The 24,390-nt window shown below is 36.5% G+C and overlaps 1 protein-coding gene across 1 annotated transcript in view; it reads right to left on the reverse strand.

Moving 5' to 3' along the window:
• Nucleotides 1–3,001: 3,001 nt before the first annotated feature.
• The window catches only part of GPC5 (glypican 5), a 661,644-nt gene continuing 640,255 nt past the window's right edge, over nucleotides 3,002–24,390 (reverse strand). The window contains exon 8 of the mRNA XM_030459284.1: nucleotides 3,002–3,162. Within this exon, the coding sequence (XP_030315144.1) occupies nucleotides 3,002–3,162 (161 nt within the window). The remainder of the gene's footprint in view (nucleotides 3,163–24,390) is intronic.

The raw sequence follows: 24,390 nt of genomic DNA on the forward strand, positions 1-24,390 counted from the left end.
AGGTTATCTAGGGAGCTCAGTGGCAGCCCTGTGCTGCCTGTTTGACATCCTATTGGGAAAAGCCTCTGCATCTCAGGGCAATTGTCCCAAACTCACACACATAGTGTATAGAGTCCACCCTTTTATGTGCATTCAGACATTTATTTTTCTTTATTTTTCTCCTCTTGTCTTCTCTAACATACTCTGTACTTTTCTGCTCAGTGCTATTCCTCATTTTGCTGACAGCTTTGACACAGACAACATTTAAGGTTTTCTATTTTCCCAACATTTAAGGTTTTCTATTTTCCCAGTTGCCAAACTTTGTGGTACACTTCAGCATCCTGCCACGTGCCCACAGTTTCTTGCAAGGGTACCTCTCTTGCAAAGTAACTTGAAGACAAACTGCTAAAGAGCCTTAGGTCCCTATCGGAGCCTTAGGTCCTCTCCTTGCTCTGAGAGATGGTAGGGATTTTTTTATAGTCCTATAAGAAACACAGATATTCTTTTATAGAATGTTATATATGATGAAATAATCGTGATGCAGCCTAGTAAACATACAAGTCTAGGCAATGATGTGGAGTGTGTGGTGGTGCCTAGAACTGGATAGGAGAGGAAGGTGAATGAGATTTTGTGTCTGAGGGGACTCTAGACCTACCACTATTGTATTCATAGTGCCTTTGGGAATGGCTCCAAAACCTGGATTGTTCATATACATCTGGGAGGAAAAGACCTAATTTTCCACTCCAGAAGGAGTCTTAGAAATGATTTTGCCTAGGTGCAGTGTAGAAAACTGGGGGAACAAGCCATTAAAAAAATTGAGGAGTAACAATTGAGAAGTCTAATTAGCATGGATCTGAAGAGGCCTTGGGACCTAATTACTATTATTATTTGAATTGGGTCTTGCATTTCCAAGGTGCTATAGAATAAACTGTTATTTACTTGACTACCTGGTGCCATCAGTAATATCTTGAGCTACACACAGAAGTGAGCAACAAAAATGAAATGCATTAGAATTTAAATCAAATTCTACGTAATGAGCAGTTCTAAATGTCGTCTTCAAAGCTTTACTCTGTTTTTCTTGAAGTGACTGGTGCTGGCCATTGTTCAAAAAAAGCATTGCTAGACTAGATTGATTACTGGTTTGAGCTGCTATGAAAAATGAAAAGAACAAAATCAGGTTTTCTTTCCCTCAATTACCAATGTTGTAATGTCACTATATGCTGGGAAACAAGACAAGTGAATTGAAGGACTGGTTTACAAAACCTGTTAAAGAAAAAAGAGGTCAACTAAAATGTACACACTAGCACACATGCCTACTAATGATGTTTATCTGGGTATGGACTTGCTCTTAGGAACGTTCCCTTGCTTTTTAAAATTTTATATCTGTTTATCTCTATGTTATACTGTGTGCACTAATGACTAATGCATGCATTTGGAAATAAAAATATTTACATACATTTCTTTATATTAGTCTCATATAAAGTAATTTTTCTACAGCCTAGGAAGAGTTCTTGGTAAACTATGAGTTCATACAACACTGAACCTGTTTTTTTTTTCCTCTTGTGAAGGAGAAATAACTACAAAGTTTTTAAATAATTTCTTTTTAAAATGACATGAGAATTAGTCATGACAGGATAATCAAATCTGATAACAATAATATATAATGTACCATTAGTACTGTGGAACACTTTAGCTTACCTCATCTTATAAAGCTTAAGAACCTCAGCTGGGATTCATGCTGTGGTTCATATTTGTGTTCATGTGTCACTACTTCAGCTAGGTGTCTAAGCACCAGACATTAATGTTGGAGACTTGACATATGATTCATAGACCCATATAAACATGTCTAGATCTATTTGAGATATTGAAGAATATCCCACTTAGCTACTGGCTTCCACTTTGGATGACTCCCTTTTAAGGGAGCCTCTAGAATTTCTCCTGGAGTCCTGCATCTTATATGCGAGTTCCATGAGAATGCTCAGGATACTCAAAAAAATCTTAAGTGGCACAAGACATTTGTGCAATTGAGTTGCTTTCATAATTCTGTCTCTATATGAACTGAGTACTGTACTGGAATTCTTTGAGTGGATTGACAAAGGACTCCAGTCACTTGCCCACAGAAAGGCCTGCAGCCTTTCAGAGCAGTAGCTGGACATCAGGTGGGTTTTTTTTACAGTGTCTGAACTGGCATTGGTTGTTGCTATTTCTCTGCTCAGCACTGGTGAAACCACTTCTACAGTATTGTGCCTTGGTCTAGGCTCCCAAGGAGAAGAGAGACACGGGCATATTGGATAGAGTTCTGCAAAGGACCATAAATATTTGTAAGGGACATGAACAAGTCTTACATAAAGAGAGGCTGAGACAGCTGGGATTGTTTGACATGGAGAAGATGCAAGGGAAATCTCATCAAAATGTATAAATACTTGATAAAGGGAGTAAGCAGATGGAACCAAAATCTTCTCTGTACCCAGAGATAGGACAGGAGGAAAGGGACACAAACCATAATACAAGAGATAAAATTGCAATGTAAGAAAAGCTTTTTCTGCTGAGTGTTCAAGCTCTCAAACAGGTTTCCCAGAGAGTCTGTAGAGTCTCCATCCTTAGTAACATTCAAACACCAACTAGACTTGGCCTTGAGCAGCTTTCTCTAGCTGAATCCGTTGTGATCATACGGTTTGTCAAGATGAGCTCCATGGACTCCTTCCATGATTTTGTGTTTCTGTGATCTCTTTTTTTATGAATTGCTTTTAGGAGGAAGATTATACCCAACTTATTTTTAACATAAAATATTGTAAAGGGAAGCAAGATGTTGCATGGGTATACAGGTGTTCAAAAAACCCAACAAAACAGCACTTAGGAAAAATATTACACAACTTTGTTAATATTCAGGCCTAAGACCAGAGAGACTGATACCATACAAGTTATCTTAAATATTGCTATGTCCACCAGATCCCTTATTCCAGGATTGTGAGGGAGGATAAACAGACAACAATGAGCCTCGTATCAAGCCAGAGCTAAATAGTTACAAAAGACTGAGAAATAGTGTTACCAAACTAATCAGCATAAATATCATATAATTGACTGTTGTTGTACATCCTACTCCAGTTGTGTCTGAAGTGCTGCCATCGTTGATTTGATGGATTTGCTTTACGTCACTGAGGTTCATCTTGTCTGGCATCCCTGCTGAGACAAATAAGAAAATACAGTATGAGGCATGCTTTGTCTCTACTGGCAACGCATTATGACTAGAACAGATTTAAATATCCTCAGCACACAGACTGCCAGTTTAGTTTCTGGTTCTCACATTACTGCCAAATTCAAAATTATTTATAATAGTATCTAGAAACATACCCCATACTATATGGCTATTCGGTGTTGAAAGTAGTTCAGAGGTCTGCCAGCTCTGCACAAAGCTGTTCTTGTAGAAATCAACAAACATTTGCAGACTGTAGTGAACACTTTTGCAAGTCCCAGTAGTACCTAAAAGTCCACTGCTCACATCTTTCTTGGATTTGAAGGAAAAAGGAAAAAATTTAGTGTGAACTGCTTGTATCTGGATTCTAATATTATTCTAAAAAAACATATACCTGGTGGAAGGTATGCAGCAAATCATACTTGTTTCTTCATAAAACCTCAATTTTGGCACAATTTAAACAGATTTTACAATACTGTAAGGCAAAATTGTAAAGTTAACTTTAAACATAAACTCTTTTCTGGATTTCTTGAGTGACTATTTGTACTTTTTTGGACCAGGGTAAATATTTATCTATCTCAAAATGGTGCTTTGTATATGACAAGGACGTAATCACTCATTATATTTCTTCTGTTTAGTTAAACTGTCAGAAAGAGAAGGTCTTGGTGACACATTGAGATTTGGTAGCACTGTCAGCTGCTTTTATTTACTGTGCATACTTGTAGACTGTCTTATCCCATATAATAACTTGTGCATGTCACTATCAATCAGAATTAACAAGCCTAAATTCAGTGTTATTACATGCAACAAATATTGACATTGTAATTACACTGAGACTGAAAAAGGCTTCGTAAAAAGCAAAGTCAATATTTATGTAATTAGGTCAATACATATATAATTCAGAAGGTAAGCTCTACTGTTGGAGCAGCAGCATTAAAAAGAAGCTCAGCTGTACTGAGTTGATGTATTGATTTTGCAGTCTGAGTTTCTGTATTATTATTCATTGTTTAGGTACTTCTTTCTGTATCATTAGGAAAGATGAATAAACCAGTGATACTTTTTAATTATTATTTATTTATTTATATTTTATTCAAAGGGGCATATTTATGAAGCATAAATATTTTAGACATGGTGTTATCCTCTTTGTTAAACTGGTTTAACTAAAGCTACGGAGAATCTTCTTTTTTAAAAGGAACTTTTTTTTTTTGGTGGTTGAGTTAAAAATACTCCTTTCTCTAAAAGCAGCTTGAAAGCTGCTCTTTGTGAACTTGCTGTATGTACTCAAATCTCCTTCCTGTAGCTTTGAAAAAAAAATGCATTAAGGGAAGAGTCAGCTGCAGTCAATCATGCTGGGTAAAAACCTGCTAGAATGAATTTGTCTCTTCTTCTGCTGCTGTACTTAGACAGCAGAATATACTGCTATTTTTTTGTGGATTTATTGATCCAGTGCTCTTACCCCAAATTTGTGAAAATTAGCTCTACGAGTATAATGCAAGTGGACATAAAAAGAGGAAAATTCACAATAGATGCTGAGAGGAGGGAATACAACTCCTTGTTATCATGCACATTCAGTAGCCTGTCTAGAAAAAGATCAGTCACTCAGTGCTTCACAGAATGGATGTTTGGTGGATCACCAAAGAAGGTATACCAAGGTGTTTTATCAGGGAAGCTGTGGAAGTAGAAGAGAAAAAAAAATTAAAAATATTTTGGTCACTTACCCAGAGCATTAGTGTGGATTTCCCATGTTTAGAAAGGCTAATTTCAATAGACAGTGAAAAAAATAAACCCCTATCTGTACAACGAAGAAATTCATCAAGTGCTATAGAATCATAGGATCAGCTGGGTTGGAAAGGATCTCTGAGATCAAGTCCAATCCTAATTACCAGACCATGGCACTGAGTGCCCCAACCAGTCTCTTCTTAGAAAGAGCTTAAGTCCATGCCCTCTTGTCTTAGTGGGAGCTGCCTGGGAGAAGAGACCGACCCCCACCCAGCTACCCCCTCCTTTCAGGGAGTTGTAGAGAGTGATGAGGTCTCCCCTGAGCCTCCTCTTCTCCAGGCTAAACACCCCCAGCTCTCTCAGCCCTTCCTCACAGGACTTGTGCTGGATCCCTTCACAGCCTCCTTGTTCTTCTCTGGACCTGCTCCAGGACCTCAATCTCCTTCCTGAACTGAGGGGCCCAGAACTGGACACAGGACTCAAGCTGTGGCCTCACCAGGGCTGAGTACAGGGGCAGAATCCCTTCCTTGGACCTGCTGACCACGTTGTTCCTGATACAGGCCAGGATGCCATTGGCCTTCTTGGCCACCTGGGCACACTGCTGGCTCCTGTTCATCTTCCTGTCAATCCAGACTCCCAGGTCTGGCTGGCTGGCTACTCTCAGCCACTCTGTGCCCAGCCTGAAGCTCCCCATGGGGTTGTTGTGGCCCAAGTGCAGGATCCGGCACTTGGCCTTGTTGAACCTCATCCCATTGGAATCAGCCCAACTCTCCAGTCTGTCCAGGTCCCTCTGCAGAGCCCTCCTGCCTTTCAGCTGATCGACACTTCCCCCCAGCTTAGTGTGGTCTGCAAATTTGCTGATGATGGACTCAATCCCCTCATCTAAATCATGAATGAAGACATTAAACAGAACTGGGCCCAACACTGATCCCTGGGGGAAACCACTAGTGACCAGCCACCAACTGGATGCAGCACCATTCAGCACCACCCTCTGGGGGCCTCCAGCAGTTCCTAACCCAGCACAGAGCTGAGCCCTGGGCTGACAACTTTTCCAGGAGAATATTATGGGAGATAGTGTCAAAGGCTTTGACACCCTCCTTGTTATAGGTATAACAAAGCAGATTTTTCCCAGTCTATTTATAGATACAGTATCATAGTAGTGAAAAAATAAAATTCATGGTTTTATCTTGAATGCCCAGGATATCACTTGTTATAAAAGACAATTATCATAAAAAGAAAAAATATTCCCAGATCTTCTAGTTCAAGGAATAAACTGTATCAGTTGAAGCATGTGCTCTGAATCTAAAGGCAATGCGACTAGTTATGAATTACTGTCTGGAGAGTCAGGTTTAATTTCTAGTGAAAGTTTCACTGACAATGTTGTGGAGAATAGAAAGACAATAGACTTCTTTGTATGGGAAATATTATTGTATTTTTCTTTCCAGCCTCAAATGAAAACTGCAGACTTTGGAAGTTCCTGTAAAGACAGTGTTTTAAGAAATGTTCAAACCTACCAATACATTTTCCCATGATCAAAATGCCATAAGCTATTTAATACAAGCTCTGATGTTAAATGACTACTGTTAGGATTGGAATGTAAACATGCAATACATCTTTCACCTATTTAGTCATTCCCATAGGTCTATGCCACAAGTTTGACTTTATTAAATAAGATTTTAAAAAAACATATTTAGACATGCTCCTGTGGAAAAAAAGCATTGAGCAGAAGAACACTCCTAAAATAGCCTATTTTAACAGAACTGTGGAGTTTCTGTCCCACAGAACAATCTTTCCTTTTTAAAATTATTTATTATTTAACTTCTTCAATTAAGTGTTACTATAAGTTTAATACCTACACCTAGGTTATACTTTCTGTTTATATGAGCATGTTCTGCTGTCCATTATGCATCAGGATATAAGCATATATGTCACCTTTCACACATCACAGAATCATAGGATGGTTAGGGTAATAGTACTGGTAGCTTGAGAGCTGACTCCTTTTGTTCTGAGGAATAGCTACAGCTACAATACAGTTTCCTTCCAATATTCAGCAAGAGCCTTTAACCTTGATTTAGGAAGGCAAAATTGTTGAAGATTTTCATTTGACATGTAGCTTTTATACTGAGATTGTAAAAATACTTAAAAATGCACTAGGACTTTTGAGCAATTGTTGATTGCCTACCAAGGACCATGCAGGGACTATAAGCAAATTAAACATTTTAAATGGAACATCTTGTTATAATGGCCTAGTTTGATACCAAAGCAGAAGGTATTTATTTAACTGTAGTCTAACCTCAAGCACCTTGCTGTGTTATCTTCTCTCTGATGAGTAAAGTATCTCAGAAATAACATGGCTCTTCAAGGGAAAATGAAGCTTCCAAGTGAGCTGTTGTGGGAATCCTGTTGGATACAAACACTCTCAAAGATTTAGAGATGAAGAAGAACGGGATTTATCTCTGTGCATCATTCATATGGTGTTCTGGAAACTCAACATACAGCTTTTAAAGCACAAGCATTTTCTACAAGACTCAAATACGAGGAAGAATTTAAGTAATGATGGACAGGGTTTCAGATTAGAAAAAAATGTGGAATGTGGCTTTTACAAGACAAAACTCCTATGAACTTGTATGCAAACTTCTTCTTAAAAGGCAAATAATGATTTAAATACTTATATGTAAGCTAAATTTCAGGATTTATAACCCACTAACTGTGAAGAAAAGCACTAGTTGAAGTTATGTCCCAGGATTTGTAAGAAAGATCATTAAAAAGCTTTATGAGAGATTAAAGAAATACATAATGGTCCAATGAAAAGACCAAAACCCTGATGTACTGTACATGAATGTATAAATATGAAGGTGGAAATATAATTTACAATAGTGAGATACCTGAAAAAGAGTGACATGTAGGTAGCTGGTCATGAATTTATAGATGTCAATAAGAAGCAGTAATACTGGAGGGAAATAGAAAATAAATTTGGATGTACCATAGAAAGAAAACTGAAGAATTTTAGGTGAAGGCAAAATTAAAAATAGTGTAATGACTAAGAGGAATGAAGAGACAGTGATAACAGAGAAATGGGTTTAGGAACTGCAGAGAAATTGCAATTTTTTCAGAAATTGCAAGAGCTAGGACAATCTCCTTCCTGAGTCAAGTAAATACCAGCAATGACAGATATCAACACATTATACTAATTATAATATGAAGGAAAACATAATAATAGTTTGATGCCTTATATTCACAATAATTAGGCCTCAATAATGCCTTTATGCAGCTAAATAATAATTTAAGAGTATCAATTAATTTTAACCAAAAAAAAAAAAAAAAAAAAAGAAGAGGAGAAAAAATATTTATTTGGCCTTCTCATTCCATAAATTAAAGTGACATATTAATTAAGAAACTTTTTTTTTCTGCTGGTGATCTTTTGACATCTGAAACTTTTAAAGCTTCTAATGGATGTCTTCAATTCTTTTATTGGTTTTTGCTAGGTTTCTTGGTTTCTTTATAACTACAAAATATTTTAAAAATAATTTTAAAAATTTATACTAACTAGATCACAGAGCTATGTTTAAATACATTGAACATGTTTCAGTTTACATGTAGTGGTTTCTGTGAAAACTTTCATTTCCTATTTTAAGTAATAGATTCCTTTACTGAACTGTGGCTATACATGGAAAAAATATTCAGTATATATGGGATCATTCCCCAGCTGGTGTGTTTAAGCCATTAATCTTAAAAACATCATGAAATACTTATGAGTATCTACTGCTTAGAAAGAAAAGTAGGAATAATGGGCTACCTCTACTATAATTTGAAGAGTCTTCCATACCAAGTTTCATGTGACGTTGGCAAAAAGACATCTGAGAAGAATATATTACGAGCAGTATCTGGCAAAAGACTTATTTCTTTAGGCCATTTTCATGTTTTTATGACTGCATCTACACTTGTAAAAATTAGGGGATGTCCCTAAAAGGAAATCATATGCTATATTATGCTTGAACATATGCCCTTCTTACATTAAACATAGTAGCACATGTATTCACCTTCTTCAGGAAATCTGTGCGCCTTTCTGATATAGTACAATTTTTGCCCTCTTCCTTGCACAGAAAGTGAAACAGAAAAGAGCAGGGGGATTGGAATGACTGATCTCAGAGGTCCCTTCCAACCTCGACAATTCTGTGATTCTATAAGTATTAGTTTCACAGTTCAGCACTCGTCACAAACAAGCAAATCAAAACCTCCACTGGATTTAACTAAAAAATAAGAAACATAAATTGCTTTACTATTCATTGTCTACATCACTTCTGTAGAGATGAACAGTGATACAAAAAGGATGTCTGCTGAGAATTAAGTCAGAAATCAACCTAGTGAAAAATATCTCTGCTTTATTTTTTTAACTTTCATTTTACTAAAGGAGAGATTAACAACTAGTCCACAGATGATAAGGAAATGTCACATTTTTCAAGCATTTTCCAATGAAGATTTGATGATTTTTAGGCTTTAATTTTTAAGAAAAATGTATTATTTAGCACTGCACATTGTTTTGCTATTTCTGAATTATAAATCAGTTTACTCCACTGAATTTCTTAATACTTCAAACTTGTCTTTCAGTGAAGCTTTATTTGCTACAAGGTTAATGAGAAAAAAAACATTATTAATTTAGAATGAATGAAATATTTTGCATTATGGAATCTATTGTTACATAAATATACATATAACTGCTGAACAATGAAATTACTGAATTAGCACAGAAAAGAGGCTTCACTGATACTAAAATCATAAGTCCTAAAAGTGGTTTGATAGCTATCTCCTTGTGTCTTTCTGTGTGTCTAAAATCTAACTCTGGATCTAATAAATTATTGTATCTAATTGTGTCATTTCCAACAGCTTTTCAGTGAAGGTAGAGTGAAAGATAAAAGAAGGTTCAAAGCCAAAATGAATACATTTTCCCCAAAGAGTAATGTCTCTGTTTCACTTCTTAAGCCTGCTTGTGACCATTGCTTGATGCTTTTGAGGTGGGATACATAATAAGATTATAGTGAAAAATTTAAATAATCAGTCCATTGGCCCCCCTAACTACTGGCGTTCAGTGATTAATGTCTGCCTTGGAGCACAGGGATACATATTTATCATCCTTGTAAAAGAGAGTGAATGATTCTCATAATTCTCATGCTACTTTTTCTACAGCCACTTTGCTTTATGCAAGAAGAAACCAAAACAAAAGCAATGAAAAGCCAAGATAAAAAAAACCAAACCAAACCAAACCAAACCAAACAAAAAAAACCCCAAAAAACTGAAAATGTGCTTACACATTCTTAGTCTGTTGAGACCATTTTTAACTGTGAAGGCCAGAATCCTTAAAATGAATTTATTAAAAACAATTCAGTACATCTTCTTTTTCAAATTACAGATAAGCTCATATTTTGGCAGAGTAGAATTCCATCTTCTTTGCTGTAGTGATTATATGGGTCCATTTGTGTCAGAAATTATAAGCTTAAGTATGAGAACCATCCCAAATGGAGCATAAAGTAGCATTATGCTGATTCTAAAGTGACGAGCTTAAGAAGATAATAACAGATGATATGTAAGGAGTGATTAATTCCACTTAATTTTTCATGTCTGCACAGTTTACATTTGTAGCTAGGGTTCAGTTGGTTAAACATAGATGTCTACAGTTATTTAAGATGCAGGGGACGTGGGTATCACACTAGGCATACAGCTGTCCACCCAAAAGGAGCCTGGTTATTTTAAAACCCACTAAGGATGCCTTGGATATCCTAGAGCATCTCCAGTGGCTTTTGGCACTTCTGTTTAGAAAATGAAACCTTGTCCTGGATCAAAGTTAGTTTCTACAGGTCTGCAAGTGTAGGGAGATGAATGCAGAAGCAGAAGACGGAGTCTTAAGATGCAGATACTTAGTCTGAATTTGGATGGATGAATCCTGCACTTAAATCACATAACAGATTCATCAGTGAGTGAGCAGTGAATATTTTCCAGCATATTAACTGTCATTACTCTTTATATCTTCAGTGGAAAAACAAAATTAAACACCAAATCATGTAGCTCTGGCAAAAGGATTACATTTTAGAAATTCTAGGTAGGAAAAGGAAGAAGAGAAAAACAAAAAAAAAAAGAGGTGGGATATTGATTTAATTTATATTGGTTTGTTTCACCTCTAGTCTTATATTTTCCATTCTATACCTAAATCCCTGCTTTCAAGCCCTTTTTCATTTCAGCATCTGGTGCTGAAGGGCAGGATGAAGGGCTGCCATTTGCCATGAAAATAGTGAATGTCTGACGTGTGCAAACATCTCTGAGAAGCCAGTGCTTCGTGAAGGTATTTCCTGCTAAAGTAAAGAAAGACTCATTGCAGCTATATTTACATGGCTAAATACACATCCCAGAAGGAAGCAACACTTCAGACAGAGTGGTGTTAAATGGTTTGTGCCTACTGTGCTCAGAGATATCAGTATCTAGAAGAAACTGCTGAACAAATCTCCACCACACAATACGGTGCCCTGCATCTCTCTTAAGCCACACACAGTGGTCTCCTTGGCTCAAAGACCCAGTTATCATTTGTTCATTGGTTTTTAGTTCAAAAGTGCCTGAAAAAAAACATGAGGGCTGTGCTGCAACCGGCCAGGTGGTGTTTTTATGACATGAAACTGAATGAGTGTATTACAGGCACTGGGATATGATATCCAGGCATGAGAAAGTGTTTTGAAAATAAAAAGCCTGCTGTTGGAGGACTTTGCAGGGCAGAGAAATTCAAGCCTTTAGCCGTCTGGTTTGTGTTGCCATTTGGAAGCAGTCCTTGGAATTAATTATCCGCAGAACCTGAGGTTTGTTTTGGAGGGAAGGAGAAGGTTTTCCTTAATGTTGAGCCATGGTGTGAACTAAGATTTATGCAATGTGGACAACAGGACTGAAACCAGAAGACAACCCACAAGCTAAGCTACTTGACAGTTTAGACACATCCAGTGAAATCACTGAAATTTGTAGAATTGCTTAGCATTGTAGGAAGGTTCCGTATTGTGCTATAGATTCTAGATGCAAATTCTCAATCTCCTCTTGAGTCTCATCTCTGAAAATTGGCCATGTATTTCAGTGAAATACAATCATGTCGGTTTTCATGTCTGTTCCTAAGAAAAGTAGCTCAGGAAACCTGCATCAGATCCCATACAGGATTTTGAGTACTAATCTGACCTATATGACAGAAGAATATGTGAGGTGCAGAACAGTGAGATGGTGCTCACTTTAAGGCGCCAAGCCAGCTGAAAATTTACCTTTAACTTGCCTGCTATCATCAATGACTGGGATTTTTGTGTCTGTACATGAAGTGTGCTAATAATCAAGCCACCATTAGATAATATTTATCTTTCAAACTTACTTGTTCTCCATCCACTTTACTTTTAAGTGACAGAGCTTTCACCAGTGTCCTCAGGGAAAACTATGTCATTGTCCATATAATGTATTTTGCTGTAGCATGATGCAGGTATGAACTGTTCAAAACACTGTTTACTGACCTGTTACCAGTTTTTGCTCTCTACCTCTTCACTGAACACAGATACTGTTAAGAAGAAAGTCTCTGGAACAGGTATTATTTGAGGATATAATTTGATCTGAAATCCTCTTTTTTGACTTTCAGTATTCTAATGATCTTTGTAATAATACACAAATCTCACATATAAACAATATAATAGTATTACTGTTATTATTAGAAAGCAGTTAAGTCTGTCTACTGGGATTAGCTAAGAGAATTCTGCATGGCTAACCATATATTAGGAAACTAATCCAATGTATCATGTTTAACTGCACATATTTTATGAAATCTGTATATATGAGAAACAAAGTGTAACCAGTGATCTTAACATAAGTCTGGCAAGTTATTTTAACTACAAGAGCAGCAGACATTAAGTCTCTCGTCTAGTATTTGAAAGTTTTCTTTCAAAGTTGACAGTGGCATTTGTTTCACATTACACATTAATTAAATCAGCATTGCCATTTAGAAAACAAAACATTTATGAGTTAATATAACACAAACCAATGGCATCACAAAAAAAATATTTCCACTTATTTTACATTCTTAAGAATCAGGAAGAGATAACATTATCTATTGAAATGATTACTGTATACTTGTAGGTCAGTGTAGGTCAAAGTACTAGAGGTTGAGAAGACTTGGTTTTATTTTGCACATAGAGATTAAAACCCCAGTTGTATTTTTCATCTGAGGTAGAGAGAACCGTGGTAATTTTCACTAGATCTATTCCCATTACATTTTTTACACAATGGTTTCTAAGTTCATGTTCTTTTTAAGACATATTCATTATAACTTCAATGTTTTAGGGTGCTGGAATCAGCGTTGTCAATAATGCCCGTTTTAAATGAAGAAATCCATCTTTTCAATCCTGTTCACTATTGAGAGACTTGTAACCTTTATCATTAACCTATGCAAGGGCTTCATAATCAATACAAATTATAATAGGGCTAAAGTCCCATAAATCAGACTGGGTAAAAAGTAAGCAAATTCTTCATTCTTCTAATTTTAATCTGATCAGTACTAATTTTCTGCCTATGAGTCAGATGTGTAATATAAATTACTGTGCTTTGAAACACTTTACCCATGTGATTATTTTTTAAATGGCTTTTTGGGTTTTGGGTTTTTTTTTCAGTTTGCTGTAGGAGATTTATAATCAACAACTCTGTTTTATACAAAATTTCTGTCTAGAAGAGAGAGATGAATTTCAACTGAAATGCCTGAAAGTAATGTGTGAGTTTGAGGTGGAATGCTAACAATAAGACCCATTAAGAAGTTAAAATATTTTTTCAACTTAAAAAAACCCTCATTCAAATTCCAAATATTTATGGCCTAATTTCACTTGAACAATTCATTATTTTACTGTTTGTCTGGATGTTGTTTTTAAAATAAATGTATAAATTTAGTCTTTTTCAGAAAAGAAACATGAACTTGTTTAGAAAACTAGAAATGGAAAACTAGAATACTTTCCATTACTAAGATGATGAAGTCATTTTAGTAATTTTTTTCAAGTCAGTCCACCTAGAGTTCTAGTCATTCTACTTTCTGTTAAAAGAAGCTGCCTGTAGATTAGCTTAATCCTCCATAATGCTGATACATTAAACTGTCCATCTTAATTTTTCTGTAAAGAATATCCAAAGGCCTATTTCCACAACTGAAGCTGATTTAAAGCAGGACGGTTTGCAGTCATTTTCTCATCACATCTGCCAAGTGAGGGCTGTAAACCCAGCTGTTGCCATACACTGGCAGTGCAAGATCTCCATAATGAACCTGTTCCCAGAGGACACGTCTCAAATCTGTGATTTTTCTTCCTGAGTTATGTTTCCTGCAGCTTGAACTTACTTTTAGAACCACCCCACGCTAGGATCAGATAAGTGCTGGCAAGAAGAAGAATCATGCTGTTATAATCTGGGAATGAACTCAAGCTGTCAGATAACCATAACATCGTAAAGCACCCAGAATCAGACTGAGAAAAATGTATAATTCACTGTTGATATCTGACCTGAACCCACATCAAAGACTGGATTACTGATAAAAAAGGAAGTGTGCAGCAGTAAAGACAGTAGAGGCCCTTGTCTCTGTTCCTTCCCTGTAAAGCAGAGGACAGATTTTCTTCCTTACAATTCAGATTGCAACAGCGAGATTCTCTTCAGTTGGTGAGTTCTCTTCCTTTCTGGGATAACTTTTTGTTCCTCAAGCTTTAGCTCAGCTGTTATGTTGAAAATGTATCAAAAGCAGGTGACTCGGTAGAGTCTTGCTCCCGATATCCTGGAAATGCATTCTGTAATCAGATTAAGAGGTTTAAAAATTACAGGTTTTCACAGACATTGTCACTCTTTGATATTCATTTCAGAAGCAGTCCTTTCTGGCAGAGTACTTCAACTTCTTTCAGGCTAGATAATTGTCTGTGATAAATGCCATGGTTCCTGCTGATGAATATTGATCTGCATCCCCCAGTGAGTTTACTGCTATGAAACACGACGGGAAGTCTTGTGTCTCAGTGCCTCCCACAAGCACAAGAGGTTTGACCTGAAGTCACTAAAACTGGACAGTTAAACATCAGAATGAATGGATTCTTAAAGTTCAGAGGTAACTGTCAGGAAATTCAAAGACTCAGCCTGGTACTTGTAGTAGTTTTACCTTTCTCTAGGAAAGCCAGCCTTGCAGAATTTGTATCAATGTGCAGGTTTCACAGAAATATATGGCTCCCACTCAGCAACATATAAATAGTGAGGCTTCGTTTTGTCTCACAAACATCTGTTTCCTGAACAAAAATAAAACTGCACTCTTCATGCTCCACCAGCCTAACAAGGATGATAATTGACTTGAATGGCTCTTGTTGATTGCCTGTGGAGGAAGTAGTCTCTAAAAAGCAACGTATCAGTCTCCAGGCTTGCAACAACAACAACAAAAAAAGTTATTTAATAACAGGTCTCAAGATAACATGTGGAAAAAAAGGAAAAAAAAAGAATAATGATGGCTTCATCATTTTCCAGATCAGTAGTCTGTATGTGAAGGAAACAAAGATAAAATTTATATGTTTTCAGAAGTTTCTTCTTAAAAATGCATTAGCTGTACCTGGTCCTTGCTTCTAAATGAAGAGATAAGTCCATCTTAGTTTACTTGACTAATTTACATAAAGGAAGAAACTGAAGATCTATTTCCATTTAATTTGATAGTATTTATATATTTTCAAAACAGTTTTTTTTTTTTTGGTCACAAGGCAAGTCTTCAAAGAAAATAGGAGTGCACATGGATGAGAAACAGCCAAACTTTCACTGCTGAGATTTTTAGCCCAAAGATGTTGGGCTAAACATCTCCAAGAGAGAAAAGATTGAACAGTTTGTCTTTAGAGCTACTTCCACTAGGCATGGTAGGTTGAGCCATTGTCGGTAAAGAGGTATGTGAAAATGTTTAAAATGTTTAAATATTTAAGATGATTAAATGTTGGGTTTAGGGTTTTTTTTCTTCATTTTTAAAAGGGGTACATGGACTCATCTGTGAGTTTTCTCTTCAATTTAAGCTACCACGGTCATTTAAGCATAAATGTTCTACTGAGCTCTAATATGTATCCACAGACCAAGACAACCTCCTTGACTACACTCCTGTTCTCTGTTGAAGCATCAGCATTTGGCAGGAGAAGGAGAGATGATGACTTTGGCAGACATCACAACTTGCCTTTTTCTTATTTTAGCTTATGAGAAGGAAGGTTGTACTCAGATCCCACAGGCACTGTGTCAGAGAAAGCTTTGCAAGAAGATTGCACCCAAAGGCTTATGAATATGTGCCAGATAATAAGAGAACAGTAATTTACATCCAGGTCCTCTGTGTATGTCTCCTAGAGTTTTTTTAAGCTCAGGTGCTTACCTTAGAACAGATTGGGAATTAGTAGTCTAGTTTGGGAATCAGTAGAGGGAGGAATCCTTCCAGTCAAGAAGAGATTGGATATAAAACTGTTTCAAGTATAAGATAGCTCTCGGTGCCCTGTGACTCTGAATTTTTAAATAGTCCTTTTCCAGAAAATGGTGGCTGAACACTGAGAGGACTATTTCACAGACCACCAAAAGTTTGTTTTTCAGCCTGACACCAGGGATTTGTGATTTCATGGAAATATTGGAAGCCACAAAGTCATTGGCATGAGTCTGAATGGTTGCTCAGGATGGAGAAAGCAAAAGCTGATACAAATTATTTCTAGAAATTCAGTCAGCACTGAAGTAAGCTATCCTCTCAGGACAATTGGCACTTTTTGAGTGAGAGGGAGCTCTGAAGGAACTAAACATATATAAAGGGGAAAGAAATAGAGTGTCTGAGTCCTAAAGTTAAAAAAAAATTCAAATCACAATATAGTAAAAAAGCCTACATTTAATGAAAAAACTGAGTTATTTACTTAGATCTTCCTTTACGGTGTTAAAATACCATCTTGTATACTTTAAAGCATTTGATTTTGGGAACTATACCCAAGCTGGATTTATTTTTATTTTTATTTTACCACTGATAGATACTTTTTCAAGGCTTATTAGAAAACTGACAGATGAAGCAGATGCCTGAAGATAAGGAAGCAACAGAGATATTAAGAAAAGTATACTGCTGAATTAGTACGTTCAAAAACTGCAACGTGTTAGAAGACCAAGACTGAAGTTACATGAACTGGAAATTGGGCATGAAAAATGGAAATTCTTACACAACTAAAAAGGCTGAATTGGAGAAGAATGAATGAATGCATTCAAAAGTTAATGTAAATTAAATGACAAAGGAAGTTCTTCAAAAATAGTTCAGCAGAATAAGCAGAGGAACTAAACTGCTGGAAAGGCAGACTTTAGGTTTTTTAATAAGTCTGGGAATGTCATGTGGTAGTCCTGGCATGCCTTGTGGTATGTCCTTCTCTCACATGCCTTGTCTTTTCTTCAGGCTTATGAATCATAGAATGGTTTGAGTTACAAGGGACCTTATAGATCCTCTATTTCCAAATGTCTGAGTGGGCAGGGACACGTCCTGCTAGACCAGGTTGCTCAAAGCCCTTTCCAACCTGGTCTTGAACACTTCCAGGGAGGGGGAATCCACAACTTCTCTGGGCAACCTGTTCCACTGTCTCAACACTCCCACGGCCAAGAATTTCTTCCTACTGTCTCAGTGAGTTGTATCAGGTCATGCTCCTCCTCATACACTCCCAAGGACATGTTCAGTGCACTCAGGTCATGCTCCAGCAGTCTCTAGAGTCAGCAGAGAATTAGGGATCAAGATGGTGTCTACTCACTTCACCAACAAAGCTAAGACAGACAGCTGTGAGTTCGGGATTGGGGTTACAGAAGGCTGGCAGGTGAAATGGTTCTTCCAGTGGTTGCTGCTTTGTCTGACTGACCACTGAAGGTGACCCCAGCACAGGCCATGCTTCTGCTGGTGGAGAGCAGTCCTGCAGCACCTGAGCAGGCCTGGGTTGGTGACAGTAACAGTACCTGTTGACTGCCCCATGATCCCCCGATGATGTGACATGTTGAACTAGACCCAGGTCCATCCAGGAGACACCTAGGAACAACAGTAGGAAGCAAAGGCCAGTGGCAGGACTGGAGAAGAGGTTTCCTGCAGCATTAGTCTGAGGCTCTCCAGGAGGGAAGACTGGAGAAAATTATATCCACAGAATAGCTCAGGGAAGGCTTAGGTGCACAGATCTGAGCTGGGTCTCTTGGGTCCATAACTAAGGTTTGTTTGGAAACCACAGGTGAAGCTAGTAAGGGTCATTAAGGCTTCCAATTAGGAACATGGTTTTACTTCTGTGGCAACTGTCTGAGAATAATTCTTAATATGTGTAAGTTTCTCAGCACTTCCATCTCCCAAGAAACACCCCCAGACCTCTCTCACTTCCCAGAGACATGCCTAAACCTGCAAAAGATTCTCAATCCACATGAGACAAAGTATGACAGAGGCACACAGTTTGGATTTGTACTCATTGGTGCACTGCCCCTCTCACATAATGAAGTCTCCCTTTGTTCCTCCTGTTGCATGCACCCATCTCAGCCCTCCCCTGGTGCAGTATCAGCTTCAGAAGAGACAGGCAGGTTATTAGACCCAGCCCCAGGCAGTTCATGCTGGCAGTGGGGGTATATGCCTGTAGCTGGTAGGGCAGTCTTTGGGAATTATCTCCAATCCATTTTTCTAGAATAAAATCTGCCTGTGAGCAACTATGGTCCACTCATATTTGTATATATTGCTGTGGATGTCGGTCTCCAGATAAACACACTGGGAGAAAGCACATGGGATGCCATTACAGCACCACAGTAGTCAGTTATTGTGAAACTTTTAAATTCTTCAAATAGATATGAAAGAGACATCCTGTATCCAGCTCTTCCTGGAGTACACCTATGTTCCCAACCAACATTCAACAGAGAAGTCTGAGGAAAACAACGCTCTCAAAGAAATGGAGGCCTTTGAGATACTTGTCTGCTGCCAACATGCAAGTTGGAAGAAGGGAGACTAAGAACTATTTTCAGCTGTCCTTCTGAAAGGTATTCCTAAGAATCTGTTGGTGGGTTTACTTCCTTCCTTCCTTGCCTCAAAATATCTCCTGTCTGTGTTCTCCTCAGAAAGTGAAGCCTGAGTGTCCTTTCTCACCACCCTTGGTTTAAGCCTACCAGCATGGTGGCTGCGGAGATTGCACAGCTTTGAAAGAGGAAAAGGGACTAATCAAGACCTCTCTTTTAAATGAGTGACCAGGATTTTATTTTTAGTTCTCAATTATCTGTTGAATATATCAACATGATAGGAATTTCAGGGATGCTTAACTCTATGGTTGTAGAGGGCAGCACTTCCTATGTGTCTCTGTTCCCTGACAGGAACCTGGGCATGGTGTTTTGCCTTCCAGAGCCTCCCACTGAGTTGCTGATTACACCAAATGGGCAGAACAACACAATCTACTGGAGCAAAACCCCTGAAATTACTCAGATTTAGGAATAACAGCCTGACTGATGAGTCAAATGTGTGCTGAAGTGGTAACTGGAATGTATATCTGACACTTTATCCAATCATCTCATGCTGTACTCTTTTTATTCCCTAATGCTCTCTTTAAATTACTAAATCTAAATCTGATTTATCGTATAATAATATGACATAACATAATATAACATAATAATAATATAACATAATACTATAATATAATAAATATAATATATCTTTAGTTGATATTAAAGCGAATTAAAATATTGCAAATAATGTAATACTTGTTTAATTCCAGTCTTCTTCCATGAGAACCTATTCCTTTGGTGAACCTAAATTCTGATTTCATAATAAAATATAGACAGTTGGAATAAGTCAGGAATATGTAGGCTTCTACATTGTTTTGTATATACTACTATAGTACTTTCAAGCAGAAAGTTGCTCCAAATTAAAGAAAACAAACAAACAAACAAACAAAAAAATCACAATTATTTTCAGCATAATCAAGAATGACCTAATTGTTCCCATTTTTAGTTTATGAAAAAAAAACTTCTTAACAATATAATAGGAAAATATGTAATAAATGGCTTTAAAAAGAACATTCTTGGAAAAAAATAATTTCTGACTGACCATTTTAATCAAATAGTACATTCTTGGAGATGATTTTTTCTTCCCAGAAAATATTATTTTGACAAATTTAGCAATAATACAGTTTTTTTTAAAGGCAGAAGAAGGAAATGTGGCATTCATCATGGTTAAAAACATTGAATGGTGTACACATAATGAACAAAATAGATCCTCTGTATTGCAAGAGACTGAAAGCAGAGAGGTATCTTGCTATTTAATCCTTTCATTGTTGCAGTGATCAGCCAGCCAGATGCAGACTATTTTTAGTGGCTTTTGCTGCATATGGACTGTGAAAGCATAAATAAAGGAGATAATACAACAGTTTTCTTTACACAGGTGGTCTGATTTATAGTCAGTAGATAACTAATATGTTTTACACCTTATATCAATCAAGATCTTAAGGAAGTATGATTAGACATTGTTACAAAATTGGGACTTTAATTGTGAATGTAAAGCCAAATTCTTTCACTTCTTTATGCGGTGAATTGAAGCATAATTATTATTCTTTTAATATACATCAATAATTTTTTTTTTTTTTGTAATCTGGCACATAGAAAATTCAAGAAAAAAATATGATAAATTCATTATGTTTTGACTTTTTGGGAGAAGACTTTGTGGTATTTAAAACTGCCTATTGTTTTACAGACAAACTACAGCACCCGAAATAGCATGTTAGTCATTCTCATTCAAATTTTTGTCTGACAAAAAAAAGAAATTGTAAACAGGAAAATGAAGACATCCAGACCTAAAAATTATTCATTCTCAAGCCTGATTTTAGATGACACATCTGGAATATGTGTGGATATCTTAGTACAGCGAGAAGTTGGTGAAATTCTGTTGCGTGCACTATGCACAAAGTCAGACTAGACAACTAAACAGGAACTGTGTTAGCTATAGAGTTGTTAATTTATGTGGAGACTGAAATATTCTTGAACTGAAATTAATACATTAAAGACTTCCACATCATCTCTCCAACTGAAAACTCTCTAATTATATGAAATCAGATATAAATGCTCACAAATAGGATAGCATTATCTGATGAGCTTTTCTTGAGCAAACTCATGGAGCTGATTTTTAATTCTTGGAGTGCTTTGAAATTATTATTTATTTTTTTTTTTAATTGAATGCAATGCCAACATTTTAAATACTCAGTGTTCCTCACAAATTTCTTACATTTGCTCACTTCACCATATTTTGCAGGGCTTTTATATTTGCAGACGATGATAGTCTTTCAAAGCCATTTACAATTAAAAAAGGAATTAATAAAACTCCTACAATGAGACACTATTTATATTAGCACAACTTCTGTGTCAAAATGAATTCATGAGCTATGAGGAGATAAATTCCTGAAAATAGGATTTTACTAGCTGAATGCTGGCAGATGCTTACCTGAAGCTGTGCACTCAGCACTGTCATAGCCAAGTCCCCAAGCACAACCTAGCCACTAGAATTTCTGTACCCAGTCTTTTTTCCAAAAGCTTTGTATTCAGATAACATTTTTCAAAGTGGTCCCCTGTGCAAATACTTTCCCAGGAAAGAGACTGTACTTCTGGGAGTGTAGGCTATTGCTGCGGGTTCTTTATTGGTGTTAAGAACCTGAGAAACAGATGATTAAATATGAGTAGCCTTCCTCCATGCCTACCAAGTAACTGTTCTATATCTTTCTCTCTCTTTTTAAAGGAGAATTTTAAAATACTTCATGGTTTAAATAGTCAATAACAGCATTAAAACTACAGCTGGGCTATGCTTAGCATTTTTGCCCTGTGAACTGAATATGAAGGAAAAAAAAAAAGTCTACTCAGTTCTGCATCTCCTAGGCCAAAGTTTCAGCTTCTAAAACAGAAGGTATGTATGTAGTGTAACGAGGCAACCAGGTGCCCCTAATTGCCAGGGAGTGAGCATGAGCTTGTGTCAAGCCCACCTGTGCCTGATTAGGGCGGGCCCCCACTGCACATGAGCAGGACCAGGGGGCCAATAAAAGGTGAGTCCTGAAGCACAGGCTCAGCTCAGTGCTGACCATGTTTTGCAGAGCGGTCAGTTGCTCTGTATTACCTTCATTGTGCCATTAGTGCTCATTGCCCTCAGGGTGAGGCTCTGAGGAGTCTCGAATCCAGGGCCTTCAGCATTACAGTACTGTGGCTTAGCCAGCTGTGCCACCAGAGCCTCACAAAGGAAGAAAGTACAACTTTCAAGTTAGGCATGTGAATACTGAGTCAAGATTAATGTTAAGGATGACAGGACAAAATACATTAGAAAGGTGCAAGATTTGCATGGTTATCTAGCTGGTTTTATTATGGCTGCCCCCTACATCACTGTTCCCGTAGAGAAACAGGACATACGCCTCTAATATTTTTGCATGACATTCAACAGACTGAAAACCCAGAAAACCTTACCCTTTGGTCACTCTCCATCCCCAAGCAAAGAAAACAAAGAATGTGCCAATAAATAGACCATAAGATTCATTATACCCACTCCTGAGTCTCGCAGTGATGGCATGACTAGATTTACAGGGTCATTGCTATATTGGCTCCATCCAAGCATTTAGTGTGAAAAATCTGGTATTTTAATAAAGCTTGCTCTTAAAATTAATATGTAATTACTCTCTAATGGGGTACACTGTCAATTTAAATTTAAAATTCTAAAAGAAATGGTTAAATTAAAAAAATTATGTAAGGTATAAAATGGATGTTTTTCTTTGAATATTTTTTGTTTTGGAAATAATATTTAGCAAATGGGTAAAAATAACATTAAAATTAACACCTTTTTTGTGGACTCACTATAATTAAGAAATACAAATAATGTAACAAATAATTCCTGAGTTAAATTCCTAATTAAATCTGAGCCACTTCAATCTATTACGGATAATGAATTTCTCACGTTTCATTAGGAAACTTGAACTAAGTTCTCCTTTCCATACCAAACTGTAAGACAGGCATTGCTGACAGAAATTTTACAGCAGAAGTATTTCAGTGTTGTTTGTAAAGGCTTTTTTTTTTTTTTAAGTGGCCTTTTCATCCACAGAATGAAATTAATATCAACACCTAGAGAAAACCTAGAGCAAACACGATACTTGAAAAATTCTCTTCATCTTTCTACTTTCCTTGAATCTTTCCAAATACAGCGTGGTGAAAGAATTTTTTTTGAAGATTTAAAAAACTTTTCTTTATTAAATAAATTTCCTAGTTGCCTGCTAAAAATACAGAAATGACTAGCTGCTGTGCAAGAATTATTACAGATGGTATTTATTTATTTTTGTATTTATCTACAGGCTGAATGAGTCCTTTTTGCCTTTTACTGAAACCTAAACAAGGTAATTTCCTGCTTACAACATTTCTGTTAGATGAAAAGTTACTTTTAAGAAAACATTTATTCTTATAAAAAACATATATAATTATATATAATTTCTATGTATATACATATGTATGTATATATTATATATTTAATTAATGTAATTATTTTTGAATTGACAATATTAAGAAGTGATGTATTTAAAAGAATTGTCCTGCATACTTGCTACCCCCAAATATTTTCAATTACAGTACAAGCTGACTTCTCTCCAAGACTGGAATACTTTTGTGGTCTTTGAAAAAACGTGAAGTGTAGTAAAAAATCAGTAATGTTTGGAGGTTTTCAGGATCCACTTAATTGTTCAGAGAGCCATTGTTTCAAAAATGTTTAGATTTTATCAAGTCTACAGTAATAATATCTAACTTGAGACAGTATTTTCTCTCTCTCTTACTAATGCTATCCAAACAACTAAACTATCCCAAAGGGAAAAGAACTGGAAGAATAAAAAAACTGTCATGAAGCAATTATTACTGGGCAAATTGCTTCATATCCATGTGTTCGGCATATCTATTTCAATTTGTTTCTGGAACAGAGTAATATAAAATCAAGGATTCCCACAGAGGAAGAAACAGCAATAACAGTCAGCGATTTCCAAGTACACAATAAACCAATTTAACCAACTGAACAGCTATGGATACTTGCAGACAAATGCAATGGAGAAAAATTCTGGGGGCAAGAGGGATTTCTAATATTTAATCCAGGTAACTGTGTAAATCTATGCATATGCTTTCTTCTAGGAGTAAACATCTACATTAGGTAAATTACATACCTGGCTGAATGATAAATATATTTGGGGAGATTTTTTTACTTTTACATCAAAACTAAGTGAAATTGGATGTTAATGTCGCCTCCTATCAATACACAAAATACAGTTTTCATCATTTTTCAGCTTACAAAAATGATGCAGGGTTTTTTTTTTTTTGGTTGGGTGGGGGTTTTTTGTTGTTGTTTGGTTGGTTTTTTTAGTTTTTGTTTTGTTGTTTTGGGTTTTTTTTCATTTGTTGTTTTTTTTTTGTTTCGGTTTTACTTTTTTGCTTTTTTTTTTTGTTTTGTTTTTTATTTT

Source organism: Calypte anna, chromosome 1, assembly GCF_003957555.1.
Source record: "Calypte anna isolate BGI_N300 chromosome 1, bCalAnn1_v1.p, whole genome shotgun sequence".
NCBI classification, from domain to species: Eukaryota; Metazoa; Chordata; class Aves; order Apodiformes; family Trochilidae; genus Calypte; species Calypte anna.